Source organism: Sparus aurata, chromosome 22, assembly GCF_900880675.1.
Source record: "Sparus aurata chromosome 22, fSpaAur1.1, whole genome shotgun sequence".
In the NCBI taxonomy this organism is placed as follows: domain Eukaryota; kingdom Metazoa; phylum Chordata; class Actinopteri; order Spariformes; family Sparidae; genus Sparus; species Sparus aurata.
The window spans coordinates 1,172,761-1,192,996 of NC_044208.1; the positions used below are offsets into that span (position 1 = coordinate 1,172,761).

Below are 20,236 nucleotides of genomic sequence, written 5' to 3' on the forward strand. Positions count from 1 at the left end.
AGTGTCTTATCCTCTGAACACCACAGGGTGGCGACTAACACACGAGCTGCAAAAAGTTCACTTCCCCTCTAAATTTACTGATACGCGAATAATCTCACATCCTGTTGGCTGTTCAGCTCTCTGCTTCAGGCTGCGGCCACAGTAACGTTACACACGGCCGATCATTTGTTTGTGAAAATCTTTATATTGATGTGAGCATAATGACGTAAGATACATTTACTGTTTGTCAACCGTATGCATTGTTATTGACTCTGAATCTTGCTAGCATAGCGTTAGCTTTCTGGCTCATCGCTGAGCGGCCTAGAATATCTCCCGTTGCCAAGTCGTATCTATGGTCCGTCCTATTTACTGGAGGAGTGAACAACGTCTCCGTTGCATAAGAACCTTACGGGAGAGTAATGATTGTTTCAGGTATTAGTCAAACTCTCAGGCGTTAGCAGGGAAACTTAGTTGTGAAAAACTTTATATTTTGATTGTAAAACGCATGAAAATATAAATTAATGGTCTTAATTTTATTTCTTTGGCAAGTGACCATGGTATAAGTGGGATAATGCCTGACGAGGTGTCCATAATCAGGAATTAATGTATGACGCAGAGGCCAAACAACCGTCCTCCGTGCCTCCGCGTCGTCCATTAATTCCTGATTATGGACACCTCGTCGGGCATTATCCCTTATGTAGTACAAAAGTCAACTCACCCCCAGGCCACATAGGGCTCCACCATCTTCATCATGGCTGCAGAGGTTTTGTTGATTTTGACGAAGGCTCCACTGAAGATCTTCCTCAGTCTCAACATCTGGACCACCTTCATCACCTTAGGACTGGCACCTTTAATCCTAACAGGGAAGGATCATCCAAGTTTACAGAACTGGAACGGTATTTGATTAAATACCTGTTTGTGTATTTCTGGACCATCCAACAAACCTCTACAACCAGCAATGTGTTTTTATTCACTGCAGCTTAATATACAAGATTTGATGTTACCATCTCTTCTAACATCACATCTTGAAAAGTGCCATTACAGGACGTGAGAATGCCACTGGAGTTTGACACTTGCAAACATAAGATCGTTTTTGCAGCCTCATACAAGATGATTCTGAACCCACCCACTTAGCGCTCACTCATCTGTTCACTACATTTTTAGTGCAGAAAGAATTACAGAGCATTGGGATCATTTTACTTGCTGTACATCCATTCCTATCTAAATATTTTTTACATCTGACTTACATCTGTGTAGATAATCAACCCCAACTTAAAAAAAATAAGGGTACACTTTATACCATGAATGAATGAGTGTTTCACTGAACTCCCCTCAGCAGGTGGATACAACTTTTTTTTTACAACCATTTCAAGCTTTTGATGAATTTTTGTGTGTATACCTGTCTATGTGACCATACCTATATAGGAAAGATTCTCATTTAAAAACCTAGCCTGAGTTGAAGAACTTACTCTCTGATGCGGACAGCGAAGGCCAGCCTGTTCTTAGCGGGAGGAAGAGGGGCCGGTGGCCTGTGCTCAGCTCTCCGGATGCGAGAATCATCACGGTGCCTCTTGTGACTGTCTTTCAAGAAGTCTTCCAACCGCTTGAACTTCAACGGTTTACCTTTTGATACCTAACATAATATAGAAATACACACAATTATTGAGACCTGCTCCAATATTCATCCCAGCCCAGTTCTACTGCAACCACCAGTACTTGGCTTCTCATCGTGTCACTAAAAATTCAAGAGAAATCATTATCACTTACCTTTCTCTTCTCAAGCAGTGCAAGTTTTGCTTGTGTGGCTTTGATAGCCTGATATTTCTTCCTCTTTTTCAGGAGATATTCAGGAACCAACTTGATCACCTTTTTGGAGCTAATGACAGGCATACACAAAACAACATGGTGAGAAACGCTACAGAGAAACATGTGACATGATAACCCACTGACTTACGTGTCGTCTTGTACTTTTACACTTTAAGACAAGTAATAACACAACCTTTTCAATAGAATTAGCTACCAACCACTTCATCTTTGTAACGTTAGTCTGAAGATGGTAACTTATTCACTAACAGTGCTCGCAGCGTGTGGAAAAGTCATTCAAGCAGAGCATACAATAACAAAACATATGACACGGTTAGCTACATGAGCACCCGACCAATTACACATAAACGGTAATAGCTATCGTCTAAACATCACGCTAGCAGTCTTATCGCTATCACTCGATGATGTAAACCTGGCCCCATGTGAAAATATGCTCCCTGGCTGCAACTTTTTTAAACAATCCACCCACCACATATTGATACTGACCGAATCAGTAACATTTGTACTTATCGTAAAGAGATGACACCCTGAAAATACACACAAAGTAAGGATGGATGGATTTAGATCAAATAAAAAACAAACACTTACTCTGCTTCGGCCATGGTGAAATCGAAGACTCGACTGTCGCGCCGAGATGATGTCACAACGCCACGTGTTTTCTTTTCGACACGCGGTAGCAGCTCACGCTGACCCCCAGTGGTTAAGAACTAATTCTTCTTCTTCTTCTTCTTCTTCTTCTTCTTCTTCTTTGCGGTTTTACGGCAGCCGGCATCCAAAAGTTGCATTGCTGCCACCTATGGGACGAGCACCTTAGTGCTCTATACCCTACTATACAGCCCTGTGTCTTTTAGGAATCTGAAAAAACAATTCTCATTCTAGAAATAATAACCTCTTCCTTACGTCTAAACCCCCCTCTTTTGCAGATGTTAACTGAGTCAGTTACCCTACTAGATAATGAGAATAGGTGCCTTCCTTTGTTTTCTTGCTCCCAGAGCTGCTGCCATTTTAAAATGGTTTCCTGCCACACTATACTTTTACCCTCTGCCTTTGATAGATTTATGTTGACATCTATGGTTTCCTTTAGAGCAGCTTCCTTGGCCAACTTATCAACCTTTTCATTTGTTGCAATACCGACATGAGCTGGGACCCATAGAAATGATATTTCTATCCCTCTCCTTTTCACATCTCTTATTGCCAGAAGAATGTCATATACAAGGTCTTGTCGGTTCTTTGACGATCCTTTCCTAACACTATTGATAGCTGACACAGAGTCACTACATATAAAAAACTTTATGGTTCTGGATCTGCTCAGTTCATTGCAATGCCATCAGGATTGCATATAATTCCACTGTGAACACACTTAGGAAATTTGAGGTTCTCTTAAAAGCTTGGGCATTCCATCCCTGCACAACGAAAGCTGCTCCTGTAATGCCTGTTTCTGGATCCTTTGAACCATCAGTGAAAATGAATATGTGATCCTGATATCATTCTATTATATGACGCTGGAATTGATGCACCAAATTTGACTCAGGATTATCTGATTTAATCTCAAGTACCTCCAGTGGCAGTTCTAGACCAGTTTTAATAGGGGGGCCAGGTTGGGGCTGGCTTTTTTGTAAGGGGGCACATACAGCCCGGAAAAAGGATAAATCCCTCATTCAGACAAAGCAGTGTTTACAATTTCAGCAATTTTGATTGGGTAGTAAACTGCTGAGACAATTTATTTCCACCTTTCCCGTCAGAACAAAATAATTGCAAGAACTCTGTCATTGTGTTATTGATGCAGACTCCCTGTCAGCGGGGCCACAGGGGGGTCCAGACTCAGAGTTACGGGGGCACTGGCCCTTGTTGGCCCCCCCCCCCCTAGAATCGCCCCTGCGTACCTCTAAATCGATCTTTGGGACCTCCAGTTCCCATAAAGGAACTGATGGCCACAGTACTCCTGTACAAAAGTTCTTGTCATATATTGACATTTCCCGTGCCACTGCCTTCCCGGTCCATCCAAAACTTGGAAGTCTTGCCACCTCTCTCTCCCAGCTTTCCTGTATTGTTATTTTAACTGGGTGGTCATCCCTTTGACCCATCAAGCTGACCCAATAGTTAGCCTGAAGCTGCTTTCTTCTTAGACAGAGTGGCATTTCTCCTGTTTCTACCTGAAAAGAACATACTGGAGAGGATCGCACAGCTCCTGTACATATTCTAAGTGCCATAGCTTGGACTTTATCTAATCCAGCTAAAACTGATTTGGCTGCAGATCCATAAACCAAACACCCATATTCAATTCTTGCTCTGATTGAATATACATAAATTTGCTTCAAAGAAGCTACATCTGCTCCCCATACTGTTCCAGCAAGACATCTCATTAAATTCATTATTTTTTTACATTTATCTACTACTTTTGATACATGATCCCTCCATGTAAGTCTTGTATCAAACACCACCAAGAAATTTTAAACTTTTAACCCTCTCCAAATTCCTACCATACAGCTCCAGTTTTATACTTTCATCTATTTTCTTTTGAGTAAAAAACATAACCTTAGTCTTCTCAATAGAGAATCTAAAGCCCCATTTCCTTCCCCAGTCCTCCACTAGTGTTAGAGCTTCCTGTACCTTCTTCAGGGTGTACTTTACATTTTTCCCCCTTTTCCATAAGCTACCATCGTCTGCAAATAGTGATCTTCCAATTCTTGGCTGAACATTAGCAAAAACATCGTTAATCATGATGTTGAACAGTAATGGACTAATCACACTTCCTTGTGGTGTCCCATTTTCTACCAAGCACCTTCTAGATGTTTCTTTCCCTATTTTCACCTGAATACTTCTATTATTTAAAAAGTCCATCATCCAGTTAAACATATTTCCCCCAATTCCTAACATATGCATTTTGATTAAAAGGCCCTCTACCCATAGCATGTCATATGCTTTTTCCACATCTAAAAATACTGCCACAACAGTCTCTTTCTTTACCTGTGCTTTTCTTATTTCATCCTCAAGACATAAGACTGAATCAATACTACTTCTCCCCTTTCTAAAACCACTCTGACAACTAGTCATCACCCCTCTTTCTTCAATAAAGTGCATTATCCTTCCATTCACCAACCTTTCCATTAATTTACCTAAGTGAGAAGTTAGAGCTATTGGCCTATAATTAGCAGGATTACTAGCATCTTTTCCTGGTTTTCTTATTGGAACAATAACTGCCTCCTTCCATCCTGCAGGAATCTTTTCTTCTTCCCATACTTTATTAAATACATTTAAAACCTTCTGAATTCCTGTTTCACTTAAATGTCTTAACATGCTATAACAGATTTCATCTTTACCAGGAGCTGAGTTCTTACACTTATCCAAAGCATTTCTTAACTCTCTCAATGTGAATGGAACATTACATTTATCCTCTATTTTGTCTTTCTTTTGAATAATCTCAGTATATAGACTCCTTGTTTCTTCCCTACCCCTTCTTTCTTCTTCTGATAAATTACTTGAACTATGTACCTTACTCATTGTTTTCACCATCATTTCTGCTTTCTCTAGGTTTGATATAGCCAACTGTTCTCCATCTGACAGGATTGGATAATTCCATTCTCTTCTATAACCTTCCATTTTCTTGATCATTCCCCATACATCATTTATATTAATAGTACTTCCAATTGAGCTACAATAATCTCTCCAGTATGTTCTTTTTCTTTGCCTTATAGATCTTCTCACTACTGCCTGTGCTTGTTTATAATCAATCAGATGTTGAAAGTTATGAGTTCTTTTTAACCTTCTAAATGCTCTGTTCCTTTCCCGCACTGCCTCTTCACATTTAGCATTCCACCGTGAAACCGCTTTTCTTACTAGTTTTCCTGAACTTTTTGGTATTGAAGCCATTGCAGCCATATAAATACTGTGTCGCAACTCACTTTAATTTCTTTCAACATCATTTGTTTCTTGGATTGAACTAATGTACCAATCACTTGTTTCCTTAAATCTCTTCCACTCTGCTTTTTTGAAAATCCACCTTCCATTGCTATCTTCTGAGCTCAACCTTACATCAACATCCAGTTTACATATAATTGGGTAGTGATCACTTCCAATGGTGCCTTCTCCGTGCACTTCCCATTCACATTTTGGAGCCATTCTACTGGACAGAATTGTGAGGTCTAGTACGGACTCTTTACCAGTTCTAATATCAATCCTAGTCCTTCTACCATCATTCAAACAAACTAAGTTCCCATCATTCATTAATTCTTCAATCACCTGCCCATTGTTGTCTGTCTTTTCCCCTCCCAACAGTGTATTATGGGCATTAAAATCTCCACACCATACAACATTTTCTCTTTTACCACCTTTTACCACCTTTACCACCACTGCTCTCCCAATAGCTTGCAGCTTTAGAGCTCTTCCAATCTGCTCTTCAGCGTTACATCCTATTAATAAATTGCCATCATTAAGAATTCTAGCATATTTAACCTCGCCAACCTGATTCTTAATTGGATCCAAACTCTTCACTCCTGGCTCTTCAAACCTCACCACGACATTCCATTTCTCCTCACTCTCTTTCACTTCCCTAGTCCGCTTTGCTTTATTTATCCTCCTTGTCTGCCATTGCCCTTCGTCTTGTTCCACTTCATCCATACTGCACCAACTATCTTCCTGATTCTCTGCCATGGTAGAGAATATGTGCAAGTGTATCGTATACCGGACCTATACAGGTCGTCGGCCGATACTCCCGCAAAATACTCTCTCCACTTAATCTATTCAACCTCTAACAATCCCTAAAAAATTTATTGAGACTTTTATTTGTACAAAACAAAGCAAAACAATGCAAACTTTCTCTATTCGCTGATCTCAAAAGCATACACCGCTCTCCCAGCTCCGTCCAACCTCCACACCTCTCGGGGGCGCCCTAGCAGAGTCGTGGTGAAGAGCTAATAATATTCTGCTCCTTTATACAGTATGTGTTGTGTGAGTATTGCAATCAGTGTTTTTACACTGTGCATGTCCAATAACCATGTTCACCTTGTGTATCCTGTTTATCCTAGGCTATTTAATTCATCTTTTTTGAAAAGGGGAGAGGAAAGTGTTTTTCATATCAACAAGACCATATGAAAATGTGAAAGCACTATCAACAAGTACTGAAATAAAGTCAAAAGTTAAGTTGCCAACTATTTGTATGGATTCTTGCATTCTTATGGGTTCTGCATTATTGTCATTGCAGTCATGTACTTTGCACAGTAGCCAGCATGTGGTTAATGAGATATGAGACACTGTACAGATGAGAACAGCTAAAAGGAGCACCTGCCATGGGTAGGCCTACACGAACACGGACACACACACACACACACACGCTCGGGGGCGCGCGCGCACACACACATGCACACGGACACTCGTGCACACACACACAAGACACTCGGGCGGGCACACACATGGACCTGCACGTTACTGTTAATTTACGTTAGTCTCTTGCCTCGTATTCCTTACTGATCACCGTGAATACCACCTACCACCCTGTTTCATGATTCTCAAGTAAGAAATTGTTTAGATATAGTGCTGTTTCTTTTTTTTTCCAGGCATAGGCACCTTCATTTGACAGTGGATAGAAAGGAAATGGGAAGTGACATACAGCAAAGGTCCTCCGACACTCAGCTTTGTACTGCAGTGAACGGAGTCCAGAGAAAAAGCGAAATTTAACCACCTAAAACAAGGCTCACCTAAAAAAATCTACAACAGTTCAAGTGTACGTTGTATAGAGAAAATTCACACATCGCCTTCAGACGGGCCTTTCTTTTCGCACTACATTCTCTCAACCGTAGAACCTCTGTTTCCCTACTATAGCAGGGGGGGGGGGGGTTTAACAGCATAATTCAAATAATCGTGCACTTTGTGATAAAAGCATGAAATTTGGTACACCTATTAATTGATGAAGTCTAGTTTATCATAGTGGATATACTGTGATGATTCCCTCCCAGCCTCGTACACACCCATCCCAGACCGACACTTCATAAGCACCACCACCCTCACTCACTCATTGTATACATACAATAATAAAAGAGATGCTGCTGGGTGCCAAAGAACTTACACTGGACATGAGTAAATAATGAATGCTTTTATCCTATTTGTGGGTGCTACTGCGTGTACTAACATTATTCTTTAATTTTTATTTATTTACTAGTGCATTGCCTGTAGGAAGCATGTATTCCTATAGAAAAGTGGGAGGTTAAGTAGCTTTTTCATGGATGGCCAAATGAGGCTGTGTTTGAAGGTGGGACGTCAGGGATATAACTGGCTGTTTTTGACTACTTTTGATTATACCATTATATTTCACCTTAAAAACTATTTACCTTGCCTTACTTGGTGTAATTATTTTTAGCACAACCTCACATGTGTGACTGTACAGTTATTTTTTCATTTTAAGGTACTATATTAACACTATGGACCTAAAATCACAAAATAACATAAAATCAGAGTAGAAAAAGTCAGTTTTTTTACTGTGAAAACCACAAATATGTTTAATGAACCAATTACATTAGTTATAATGCAAATATAAATTGTTGTTTACTAAATTGGTAGGTTTTTGAAATTTACAAAGTTATGTGTAACTATTTACATTTAAATGCAGGCAATGCCTCAGGCTCCTCAGCTCATTCCTGCCTGTTCCACATTCAGCCGTCTCCTCCTTGGTTTGCCTCACAACACGACTCCACTACTCACTAAACACACCACACCAAATACTACATAACACACTAACTATACACTCCAAACACGCTATATGTCACAAATCTCTCAACTCTCAAAACTCGCTATCTCTGTCGCTGTCTCCAACACATCACTGCTGCTGTCAATCATCCGCCGATGTCCCTCCCACATCTTCCTGTTCCTCAACAACCAAACTTGCTGCTTGGACACTTTCGTGACAAAAGCACATTTACTGTTTCTTCTTGCACCAGACATAAAGCAAACGTAACGGCAATGTTCGCGAAAAAGCGTGGCGGATATTATTTACCCTAGGTCCGGTTTTGGACGTGCCGGTGCATCCGCTCCGGCAACTCGGGAGGTGGGCCGTGTGGGTCGGTTAGTGGCTAGCAGCTAGCTACACACGAACATCCACAGATTCAGATCCCACTTTGTTGACCGCGCGTCTCCAGATCTGCTCAGACCCCAACAGACTCGGTCTGGACTTGTTTAATCTCATTACAATCCACAACAGTCAGTTTAGATGCACAGAACAGAATGGGACCGAACCGCCGGCAAAATCCCGGTCCAACTCGCGCTGCTGCAGGTATAAATCCGCTTGTGACAAAAGCGCATTTTTACTGTCTCTTCCTGCACCAGACATAAAGCAAACGTAACGGCAATGTTCGCAAAAAAGTGTGTTGGACATTATTTACCCTAAATCTGGTTTTGGATATGCCAGTGCGTCCGCTCCGTCGACTCGGGCGGTGGGTCGTGTACACGAACATCCACAGATTCCGATCCCACTTTGTTGTCCGCGCATCTCCGGATCTCCTCAGACCAGAAAAGACTTGGACTTGTTTAATCTCATTAATCCACAACAGTCAGTTTAGATGCACAGAACGGAACCGAAACCACCGGTAATATCCCGGTCCAGCTCGCGCAGCTGCAGGTATAAATCCGCTTGTTTCTTAAGGTATGTCGTGGGCTTGAGCTCTGCAGTGATTGGCTCTGGTGCGCACGTGGCCACGGTGTGCAGTGGTTGGCTCTGGTGCGCACGTGACTGTGGTGGCTCCGGTGGACAATGCTTGCAGAATTTGTAAAGCATTTATGAAATAATTTATTCACATTATCATTGCAGTCCAAGCAAATGCTTAGTTGCACACCACTGAACCACGCAGCAGCCATGTTGAAAGTCTCAGGTCAGTCTGATCCTGATCCGCAGAGATATTTGAGGAACACACACACACACACACACACACACACACACACACACACAGACAGACAGACAGACAGAGATTTCTCGCTTTTATAGAGAGATGTAAGGTAACAGGTTCTCTCTCACAAACAAGGAGATGCTGCTATCTGATACATGCTGTTAAGCCTGCTAAAACCTAACTTGTTTTTACAAAGTTTAGTTTTTTGATTACCTGTGGACATTTATTTAGTTGATACCTTTTTTTTTATATTTAAAATAAGTGAACTGCAGGGGCAGTGACATGTAAACACGCTTTTTCCGTGAGCTCTGCATAAAGATTAAGGGTGGGCAGATCGATCCAAATATCGATAGTATCGATACCAAGGTGAGTATTGGTATCAGACTGATACTAGCGTGATGAGATAGATATTTTTGTTGTAAATTCTCTTCTATAAGTTCAGCAAATCACTCGTTTTTCTTCACAGAGTTTGTGTGAGCGCAGCGTCTCTCTTATATGCAGTGCTCCTCTCCACCTCTCTCACTCCGTTCACTCAGGTTCACTGTGCCCCTCCCCTCTCCTTCCCCTCCTCTCCTGCACTGCCTGCCAGAGCAGAGATGGAATGGCGACCCTAAATGATGGCGGAGAGGAAGAGGAGTGCTGTTTGGAGTTATTTCACAGTTTCAGACAGATAAAATGCTACCTGTGATGTATGCAGGAAAGCAATACATTTATGTGGCAACATCACTATCTTGTATACGCATTTAAAAGCAGCACACCCAAAAGTTAATGCTGAGCTGCAAAGCAAACGGAGGGAGGAGTAGGAGGGAGCTCCCCAAACCCGAACCAGATCCCTGGCACAGAGACAGACGTCACTGTCAGAGGCCTTTCAACAAAAACCTCAACAATATCCCGGTAGCAATTTCTAGAAGTGAAAGTTATTTCCAGCATTAATCAATGTTGTTAGTGTAACTTGGTAGTCAATGATGTAATATTAGCAGAGTGCTTAAACTATTATCATATATTCAGAAAGTTGAAATAAATCTTAATCGTTTTACTGGAACTCAAAAATATATGCTTATATTTAGATATATAGCCTACCTCATACCTGAAGTATGAATATGGCAGAGTATAATTACCCTTTTGTAGCTGTTGAAGGAACATTAGTATTCCTATTTAGGCTTCATGCAGATAGTTTAATTATGTTAAATATTATTATCTTATTGGCTAAAATCTTTGTCCTGTGTTTTATTATCATCATAATCATGATCAAGTCAATAAAGGCAAAAGTACAAAATCATTCAATGATCAGTAATTTTCAGTATCAGTATCGGTATCGGTATCGGCAATACTGGCACTGTAATTACTCGCGGCATAACACGGCACGTTCCAGGTCATTAAAAAAGACGTAGGCTACGGCAACATCTGGAATGAAAAATGGCACTGTTATTTCATCCCCGATTCCCATTCATGAACCCAGTATCTAATATCAGTTAATCGGCCTTAAAACGAATAACGGGATACGTGTCATTTTCTGTTTATCTTTCTCTTATTTTGAAGCGAAAACATAAAACGACTCGTTATCCGTTTTCCGATTGTCGACTTCAAAACGAAAGGCGAATGGTCGCAAAGTACACGGACCGGAGTAGTGGTTAGCACCGTCTTCCAGGCTACGTAATGATGTAGCCTGTTGTTTAAGCTCCTGGTAAGCAGTCTCTAGAGCTTCCCGTGTTTCGTAAGGAACTATGGCTAATTCTCCATGCAGCTCTTGGGAGAGGTTCTCTATCTTTGCGTGCAGGTCCGTTGACAATGTAGTCACTGTGTCTTCTGTCTTGGCCATGACCGTTTGTTCGAAGGCTTTGATGGCTTCCATTACGGTAGCGACAGCCAGCGTGTCTGTGAGTGGCCCTGCCGCAGAAAAGTCTGAGGTTTTAGCTGCTGGCTTAGGCCTTTGTTTGCTGGAAATGGGTGCAGACGTTACTCCAGAAAAAAAGAGGGAAAAAGGAAAAAGGGGTGGGATGGCCAATGAATTTTCAGGGGTGGCCCCGGCCACCCTAGACCACCCCCCAGAATCGCCATTGCTCTCCGCATATGAAACTTTCACACAGGGGAGGGTGCGGAGAATTGGCGCAGGATCCCCGCATGCAAACGGCAGTGTGGAAGAGGCTACAGAGCGAAGCATCTCCACCGTACCGCCTGTAATTCACACAGAAAGCCGGCGCTGCGGCTCCTAAAGAGGCGTGACGGTTGTTGGAAAAATTATGCTTATATTATCAGTTTCTTGCTTTGCATTGATATAACCTGCTTGTCTTCCTTTATATGTTTGTGGAAGTGTACTGAGCTCGTGGAAAAGTACTGTGAAGAAAAACACTCACCCTCCAGCGGGACCACAAGGCCTCGAATGGCATCTTGTGTGAATAACTGATGGTGGACATCATAAGAATGTTTGTGTGAAGGATAGATGCTGAAGGCCGTAGGTCCGAAAGTGTGTACATGTACTTCTTCATCATGCATAACAACTGTATGACTCATATGTACTGTCAAAGAGCCAATCATATACGCTTACGCCCTATTGTAGGTGAATAAAAGATGCTTGGGGAGAGCAGCTCATTGGAACTCGGAAGCCCAGACTTTGTGTGCTGACTTCTGCTCTTCCCCTTTGCAAAGAAAAACAATCTCCGTGTCCGTGTCTCATTTCTTAACAGATTTAAACCTAACATTTCTTGGTGCCGTGACCCGGATCCCAACATACCCAGCTCTGCCAGAAGGAGGACAACACACCGAAGCCCGTCGACGGGCAGGACCACAACAGGTGGCCTGAAGGAGGCGTCCCCTCCAACTGAACAGCGTTGGATTGACGGGATCCGGACTTTGAAACTAAGGAGACGGGACCGGAGAACTGAGGAAAAATCTTATCACCTTCTCTTGTGAGTAAAAACACCCTACATTTAGAAATAGGATATTGCAAATTCCTAGGTAAAGTAAAATAGAAACAAAATTAAAATCAGTTTAAGTAGTATTTCTCTTTGAAGCAGCAGCATAGACTGAAACCTTATCGGTGCTAACGAACGTCTATGGCCTGTTGAAGTAGAAGAGAACGCATAAAAAACACAACGCAGACTAGGGAAAAGCATTAAAAATAACGATCACTGAAACGAAACTTTGCATACAATGGGTGGGAAGAATTCTCGTAAAACTGTAGATGAAGACAGTACAGGTGATAAAAAGTATATGAAGCAATGGAATCCTCAAAGTGTCAAGTATCTAGATAAATGGAAAAAGAAGTATGGATTTACAGGCCGCCTAAAAGTAAGAGAAATAGAGGATTTAATATCCCGCTTGATCTCATCACCAAGCGAGGGAAAAAGCATGAAAAAAGAGCTGACGAGCTCCGCATAGCGCAAGGATGGTTAACGCAGTCTAAAGCCAGACAGGATAACCTTAAGAAGCAAAAAGAAGTGAAAAAGGAAGCTAAGAAAAGCCAAATTCTTTTTGTTCGTAAAGAAGACAATGAGACAAACTGCAGGCAAGCGCCTGAACCTCCCCCATACGTGCCAGTGGCTAGTGCACCGGTCGAACAAAACATTCCGGAGCAACAAAACATTCCAGAGCCAGTTCCAGAGCCAAAATTGGCATCTGCAGCTAAACCATCCCATTTGTCCCACTGGCCACCTCTGTACCCAAAGGTGCCAACTCCTGAAACTGAAAAAATGAACGACAGGGGGGCCCTAGTCATGGGTTGCGACCAGCAGGCCTCCTCCAAGCACCCAACAGATACACCCCCTCAAACAGCCCGGCTGGAAGCCCCAGCCTAACTATCAGACTTAAAAAAAAAGAACCGCTAGTGAAAAACTCTTCAAATATGATAGCCGAAGAAGTGTTTCCTCAGATCCAAGTTGCCAATCCTCAGATGGGGGTTGAGGGTCAGCCTCCAGTCCTGTACGTTTTTCGTCCTTGGACCCTCGCGGAGGCCGCGAATGCTGTAGCCGGCATTCCTCCACCGGAGGATGATCCAGAGGAATGGATAAAATGTATGTATGATTTGATTGGCTCCTACCGCTTGAATGGACAGGAAGCAGGGGAAGCTATGCAATCTTCATTGAAAATTAAATGGGGGAGGGTAAAGGGTAATTACACAGGGAGAAATGGTGTAGGGACAGTGTTTGCATATCCAGCCGATGGAGTGCTGATGGGAGAATATAAAGAGGCTCTCGATGCGATAGCAGCTAGAGTGAAGACTGCTTTTGCGCGCACCGCGAACTACTCTCGCATAGCTGCCATAAAACAGAAACCAGATGAGGATCCTGAGGATTTCAGGGCCCGAATGGAACCTGTGTTCCGTGCTAATAGTGGTATAGCATTCAATGAAAATAAAACTGATGCATACCAACAACAACTCAAACACGCTATTATGCATGGTTTACACCAGGCAGGCTGGGTCCGCAAACATTTCATTGAATTTGACACCGCGGACGTTCCTACAACTATGCAGTGGGTCCGCCATGCAACCAAACACTTAGACTCCAAGAATGAGAAAGGGAAAGGAGGAAAAGGAGCGAACACATTTTTCTATGATGACGAAGACTGTGATGCTTTCCTCAATGACAGCCCAGATCATGACACAGTGGAAACGAAGGGGGATGATAACCTCAACAGGGAAGCCTGTCCTCGGGATGTTTTGGCAATTCTGACACATACTCAGCAGAGGCAATACACCCTCTTATCACCCTCGATGTCCTCCGTGATATGCAGACCTCTGCTCCTGATAATGAAAAACAGTATTGGGTCAAACAAGGCGCTGAAACAGACAAAACAGGACTGTATACACAGGCTAACAAACCTATTCTCCCTAAAAACTTGTACAAAGCTGCCGCTATTTTGAGTCATGGGCCTTGCCATGTCTCAACAGGAGGGATGACAGAATTCCTACTCAAAGAACTTTTGCAGATCATGTGTAATTTGCATAAAACACAACCCACAGGGCAATGTAAGACCAAAACGAGGGAAATTCCCAGAACCAACTGAACCTTTTCAAACTATGCACATGGATTTCATAGAACTAAATAGAAGCGGGCCATACAAATACTGTTTAGTACTAGTTGATGCATATTCAAAATGGGTTGAAATAATACCTTCAAAAGCTGCAGACTCACTGACAGTAGCAAAAGCATTGTGCAAAACAATCGTGCCACAGTATGGGATCCCCGAAGTATTGTACAGTGATAATGGTGCACACTTCGTAAACCAAGTTGTAAGTCAAGTTGCAAAACACTTACAAATAAATCTAAAAAATCATTGTGCCTACCACCCTCAAAGTGCAGGTCTGGTAGAAAGAACAAATGGGACTGTCAAATCTCGTTTAAAGAAATGCATGGAAGAAACAAAGAGACCATGGCCTGACTGCTTAGATCTAGTGAAATTGTACATGAGAATCACTCCGACCGATAAAGGGTTAACCCCATATGAGATAGTTCATGGTAGAGCATTTAGACTCCCTGCTTTCTCAAAAGACCTTGAGGTGTCTGAGGAAGAGACAACATTGGCAAAGCACATGAGAAAACTGTTGGACCAAAAAGATGTTGCCAAAACAAATTTACTGCCCTCTGATTCTCTTCCCCCTCTACAGGACAGCCAGAAAGTGAGGCCAGGGGACTACATATTCGTCAAAATCATCAAAAGAAAATGTTGGTCCAGCCCACGGTGGGAGGGTCCGTACCAGGTCCTGCTAACAACACCAACAGCAGTAAAGATTGCAGAAAGGACGACTTGGATCTACCTCAGCCACTGCAAACTGCAGCCTACCTCTGTCTCAACTGGATAGTGGGGAAGTCTGGGCTACAAAGGGGGCTCTGCTATATAGCGGCAGGGCCGTCTCAAACCCCAGTGAAGAAAACAACTGATCCCTGTCCTATTAGGATGACAGAGAAAGGTGATGCACCCTTTCAACCAGTGGAGGAAGAGGAGGAGGAAGGAATCCCTCAAGACGAGTGGTTCATCCACACCAATCTGCAACGACGACGACCGCCCCCTAGATGGAGCTGCACTCAATGGTGCATGAACCTCAGGGTGTTTCCTGTGGTACTGCTCCTCATGATCATTGGAGGGGTGATCTGGTTCCCCTGCAAACAAAACCAGACACCACTAAGAGGTAAACGGACGACTAATAACTATCTGCCACACGCTGATTATCCACATGGGTTCGCCACAAACGAGTGGTGGCAGTTCATGAATACTACGGCCCATCTGAACAACAAGACCAATTGTTATGTGTGCAATCACATGCCGGTGTCTACCAACTTCCCCGGCCTTTGGCCCTACCCTGTGGACGGAGACCGCACTGCATGCCTGGTGGGACTGACCACACACCCTGGAGTGGGTGTTAAACCATCTGATGCTAATTTCACCACGCCCTTCCAAATCACCTGGTCCTCGGTGCCAGTGTTAGGCTCGGACTGCATCCCAGGAGAGGACCTCCTAGGCTGGCCACAACTGACTGAACCTCTGCCCAGCCTGGTCCTTCTGAACCGTCTCGGGCCTGGAGACCTACCCAGCTGCTACTTAGGAAATGGAAGGGTGAACGTGGGCTCCGTGCCAGAGCACCTCTGCGGGTCCGTAGCCACATACTGCCCGGTAAAAAACTTCAATGACTGCCTAAGTGTAAAGCTAACTACTTCTGCAGCTCTAACGCCACCGCCCGGCGGGCTGCATGCTACATGGACCATTCCTACGCGATGGAAGTTCCAGGACGAGGAAGCAAACTCGCCCAGTGCTCACGCATCGGCCCAACCCATCTCGGCACTCGCGTGGCAGCTGACTACTACTGGCTGTGTGGACACAAAGCATATCCTTCCCTGCCTCCACAGTGGGGAGGTTTATGTGCTCTAGTATCTCTCTCGGATCATGTTTTCTTCATGCCTGCAGAATCATTCCAACACCCGTCTAATGGCGACGGTCCCCAAACCAGGAAGAGGAGAGACACTGTCTCCACCTCGCTCGCTGATCCCGTTCCTATGCAATACCACATCTGGGGAGCGGGAGCAAAGTTTGGTCAGAGCATCCTACCTCAAGTGGGATTAGGCTTCATCAGAGATCACGTGGAGGTCAACCGCTACGCCCTCCTACGTCATATCAACGCAACTCTGGCATTGGGACATAGCCTCGCTAACGAGCAGACGCAAATTCGGGACATGGTGATGCAGAATCGGATTGTTCTAGACTTGCTAACAGGATCACAAGGAGGAGTGTGTGCAGTTATTGGACAAACCTGCTGTACCTACATCCCTAACGGCATGACAAACGGAGGAGATATCTACCAAGCTCTGCAAAACCTGACCGATCTCCAAAGCTATGTGCTGGAGCAAACCCCCGGTGCTGATCCACTCCCTGACTGGATGACGGGATTCTTTAACGGCACCTGGTGGCAGGTTATCTTAAAGGCATTGGTACCCGTGTTCGTAGTCATGCTGTTGTTCCTCTGTTTCATCTCTTGTGTGATACCCTGTATACGATCGATGTTTGAGAAAATGGTTCAACAAAGTTTTGTGCAAATGCAATTATTATCCCAAAGGTATGAGTTTGTTAATCCTCAACCTTATGCTGATTAAAAATGTTTTATGCCTCGTCTTTTTCCAATGAAGGTATTATCGAAAATGGCGACAAGTGATAATAACCTGACGAATTAAAAGTACGAGCAATAAAACTGATAAACAGGAGGGAAATGTTGGAAAAATTGTGCTTATATTATCAGTTTCTTGCTTTGCATTGATATAACCTGCTTGTCTTCCTTTATATGTTTGTGGAAGTGTACTGAGCTCGTGGAAAAGTACTGTGAAGAAAAACACTCACCCTCCAGCAGGACCACAAGGCCTCGAATGGCATCTTGTGTGAATAACTGATGGTGGACATCATAAGAATGTTTGTGTGAAGGATAGATGCTGAAGGCCGTAGGTCCGAAAGTGTGTACGTGTACTTCTTCATCATGCATAACAACTGTATGACTCATATGTACTGTCAAAGAGCCAATCATATACGCTTACGCCCTATTGTAGGTGAATAAAAGATGTTTGGGGAGAGCAGCTCATTGGAACTCGGAAGCCCAGACTTTGTGTGCTGACTTCTGCTCTTCCCCTTTGCAAAGAAAAACAATCTCCGTGTCCGTGTCTCATTTCTTAACAGATTTAAACCTAACAACGGTACACGTCATGTTGATGACGTCGGTGTTTCCCAGGCGTTCCCCTTGTCTATCTAAACCTGTGGACAGTTTATAATCATATGGATGCTGTTATAATGTGTAGTGATTGAGATCCTGACCCACCAAACATCCTGGAAAGTGACGAAGTTAAGTTTGTCGTGCTAAATTATATAATTACATAATCACCATCAGTAAACAGGAAGCTGTCTGACTCTCTCACTCGCGGGGACGGAGGCTGTTTTCTGGGGGAAAATTCCCTGAAGTCTCGGTCCGGAGGGCTGACGGTCGCGGTGATTTATTTTCATCACAAACACTCGGTGAGTTAAAGTGTCTGCTTGTGACAAACGCTGTTTTTGGGCAGAAATGTGAGGAAGAGTCGATAGGACAGGCGGGTGGACGGACGCTTCTCCACATACAGCTTTGGTATTTTTTTTTCCTCAAAAAAGTTGCCAAAGACAGTGACAGTGTCTACGTTACTTTTGTTTGGTCCTGTAACGTTGCTTTGTGGGACATTTCTCTGTATTTAGTACTGTGAAGGACCTGTGCAGTTATCTGACTGCATGACCGCTCTGCACCTCACACTGGGACGGCTCACTAATAATGCGGCCCTGATACTACCTCCAGAGAGGGATAAGCGCCGGAGCAAAATTTCCCCCCTCTCCACATCTGAAACTTTCACACAAAGGAGGGTGCGGAGAATTGGCGCAGGATCCCCACATGCAAACGGCAGTGTGAATGGGGCTACTGTCTGCGTCTCCCTTTGTTCTGTGCTGGAGTTGTATTCGTCACGCGCACCCCAGCTCTCCTTCACAGCCTTGTTCACACCAAGAATCAAAGTTTGTCTTTCTTTTTCTTGATCCTCTTAAAGTCCGTGTAAAGCAAAATCAGCCATTTTCTTCCAAACACATTAAACAGGTCATAAATGTGTTTACTTAAAACATGTAAAAGCCATTCGACCATTTAGAATTTAATTTTGGAGCTAGGCTCACAAACTGTTTTTCAACATTTCTGTGTTCAGGATTTAATGGGCGGGTCAGAAATCAGCCAAATCATGGCCGCGTTACATGCGTCAGCTTCAGCGGTTCTCCCACTCGCTCTCCAGTCTTGGATAGCATCTCTAACCAGCCAACCAGTCAGCTAACCAGTCATGTCTCCACATCACTCGTGCATCTTTCCTGGATGCCACAGTGTGCAGGGTGATGGCGCTGTTAGCTTATTTAAGTTTTGTAATTTTGTAATTAATTTTTGTAATTCCTTCAGATGACAACGTAAGGAAACGGTGGATCGATTTTGTCAAGAGGAACGTTACTGTGGGGAGTTAAACATCACCACCAACACCCGTCTCTACAGTGTCCACTTTACCCCTGATAGTTTCAGCAACTATCACCAGGTAATGTCTGGATTTCTGCAGAGTCCGTTGACGCTGGTCACTGGGGCCAAACCGACCCTCTCCGTCGCCGGCTCTAGTGACAGAGTCAGACAGCGTCCTGTTTACTGATGGTGATTATGTATAATTATGTAATTTAGCGCGAAAAACTTAACTCTGTCACTTTCCAGGATGGTTGGTGGGTCAGGATCTCAATCACTACACATTATAACAGCATCCATATGATTATAAACTGTCCGCGGGTTTAGATAGACAAGGGGAACACCTGGGAAACACCTCTTTAGGAGCCGCAGCGCCGCCCCCCCGCGCATGGGCTGGTTCCAGCACCTGTATCTGACACGCCCCCAGCGTTTCACAGCAGAAAGAAGTGCTTGTTTTTCCATGATTTTGAGACCTAATTTTATATACGTAGCAATTTTTTTAATCTTTCAAATTTGGCTCAGTGGTCAATGATACATGTTTCTATGGTGTGACAAACTCATAACACATATTTTTTGCCGCTTTACACGGTCTTTAAGTGAGTGACCTTTTGTTTGTAATTTTTCTCAGTGTATTTCAAGTTTAGTTCATAGCCATTTGTTTGCCTCCAGTGGAGTGCCTCTTTTGTTTTGTACATTTTCATAGTCAGTCAAGAGAGTAGTTTATGTTCATAGCCTTTTCTTCTTCCTCTGGAGTGACTTTTTGTTAGAAGTTTTCATAGCCGAGTGCTCCAGAGTAGTTTGGTTCTTAGACCTTTTCTTTGCCTCCTCAGGAGTGATTTTCTGTTTCCTTATCTTTTTTCTTTGAGGTCGTTTTGCCTCATTTTGTTGTTGTGTTTTTTCTTGTTTACTCATCCTGCAGATTAGATATTGTGATTTATAGCCTATTTGTTTGTTTGAAATGTAAATTTGTTTCGGTAATGTAATTTTGTTTTATGATATGTAAAAATGTTTTCCAAAATGTAAATTTGTCTCAAGCTTCGTAAAAGTGTTTCACATTTTGTAATTTTGGTTTGCACCTCCCGGC

At 43.2% G+C, this 20,236-nt stretch overlaps 2 protein-coding genes across 3 annotated transcripts in view; one reads left to right on the top strand and one right to left on the bottom strand.

Annotated features, from left to right (window-relative positions):
- rpl7l1 (ribosomal protein L7-like 1) overlaps positions 1 to 2,534 on the bottom strand; it is a 9,048-nt gene extending 6,514 nt beyond the window's left edge. Inside the window, exons 1-4 of the mRNA XM_030405597.1 lie at positions 2,392 to 2,534; positions 1,747 to 1,855; positions 1,449 to 1,612; positions 698 to 835 (exon numbers count right to left, since the gene is read on the bottom strand). Coding sequence (XP_030261457.1) covers positions 698 to 835; positions 1,449 to 1,612; positions 1,747 to 1,855; positions 2,392 to 2,405 — 425 coding nt within the window. The 5' untranslated portion in view covers positions 2,406 to 2,534. The remainder of the gene's footprint in view (positions 1 to 697; positions 836 to 1,448; positions 1,613 to 1,746; positions 1,856 to 2,391) is intronic.
- Positions 1,793 to 17,465, top strand: LOC115574217 (uncharacterized). Of its 2 annotated transcripts, none has more exons than XM_030405596.1 (3): positions 1,793 to 1,884; positions 12,359 to 12,580; positions 15,280 to 17,465. In XM_030405596.1, exon 3 carries the CDS (start codon positions 15,336 to 15,338, stop codon positions 16,536 to 16,538), a length of 1,203 nt encoding a protein of 400 aa, XP_030261456.1. In that variant the 5' UTR covers positions 1,793 to 1,884; positions 12,359 to 12,580; positions 15,280 to 15,335; the 3' UTR covers positions 16,539 to 17,465. The 2 variants fall into 2 exon arrangements, with proteins under 2 accessions (XP_030261456.1, XP_030261455.1); XM_030405595.1 differs by lacking the exon at positions 1,793 to 1,884 and adding an exon at positions 12,126 to 12,142.
- Positions 17,466 to 20,236: the final 2,771 nt, after the last annotated feature.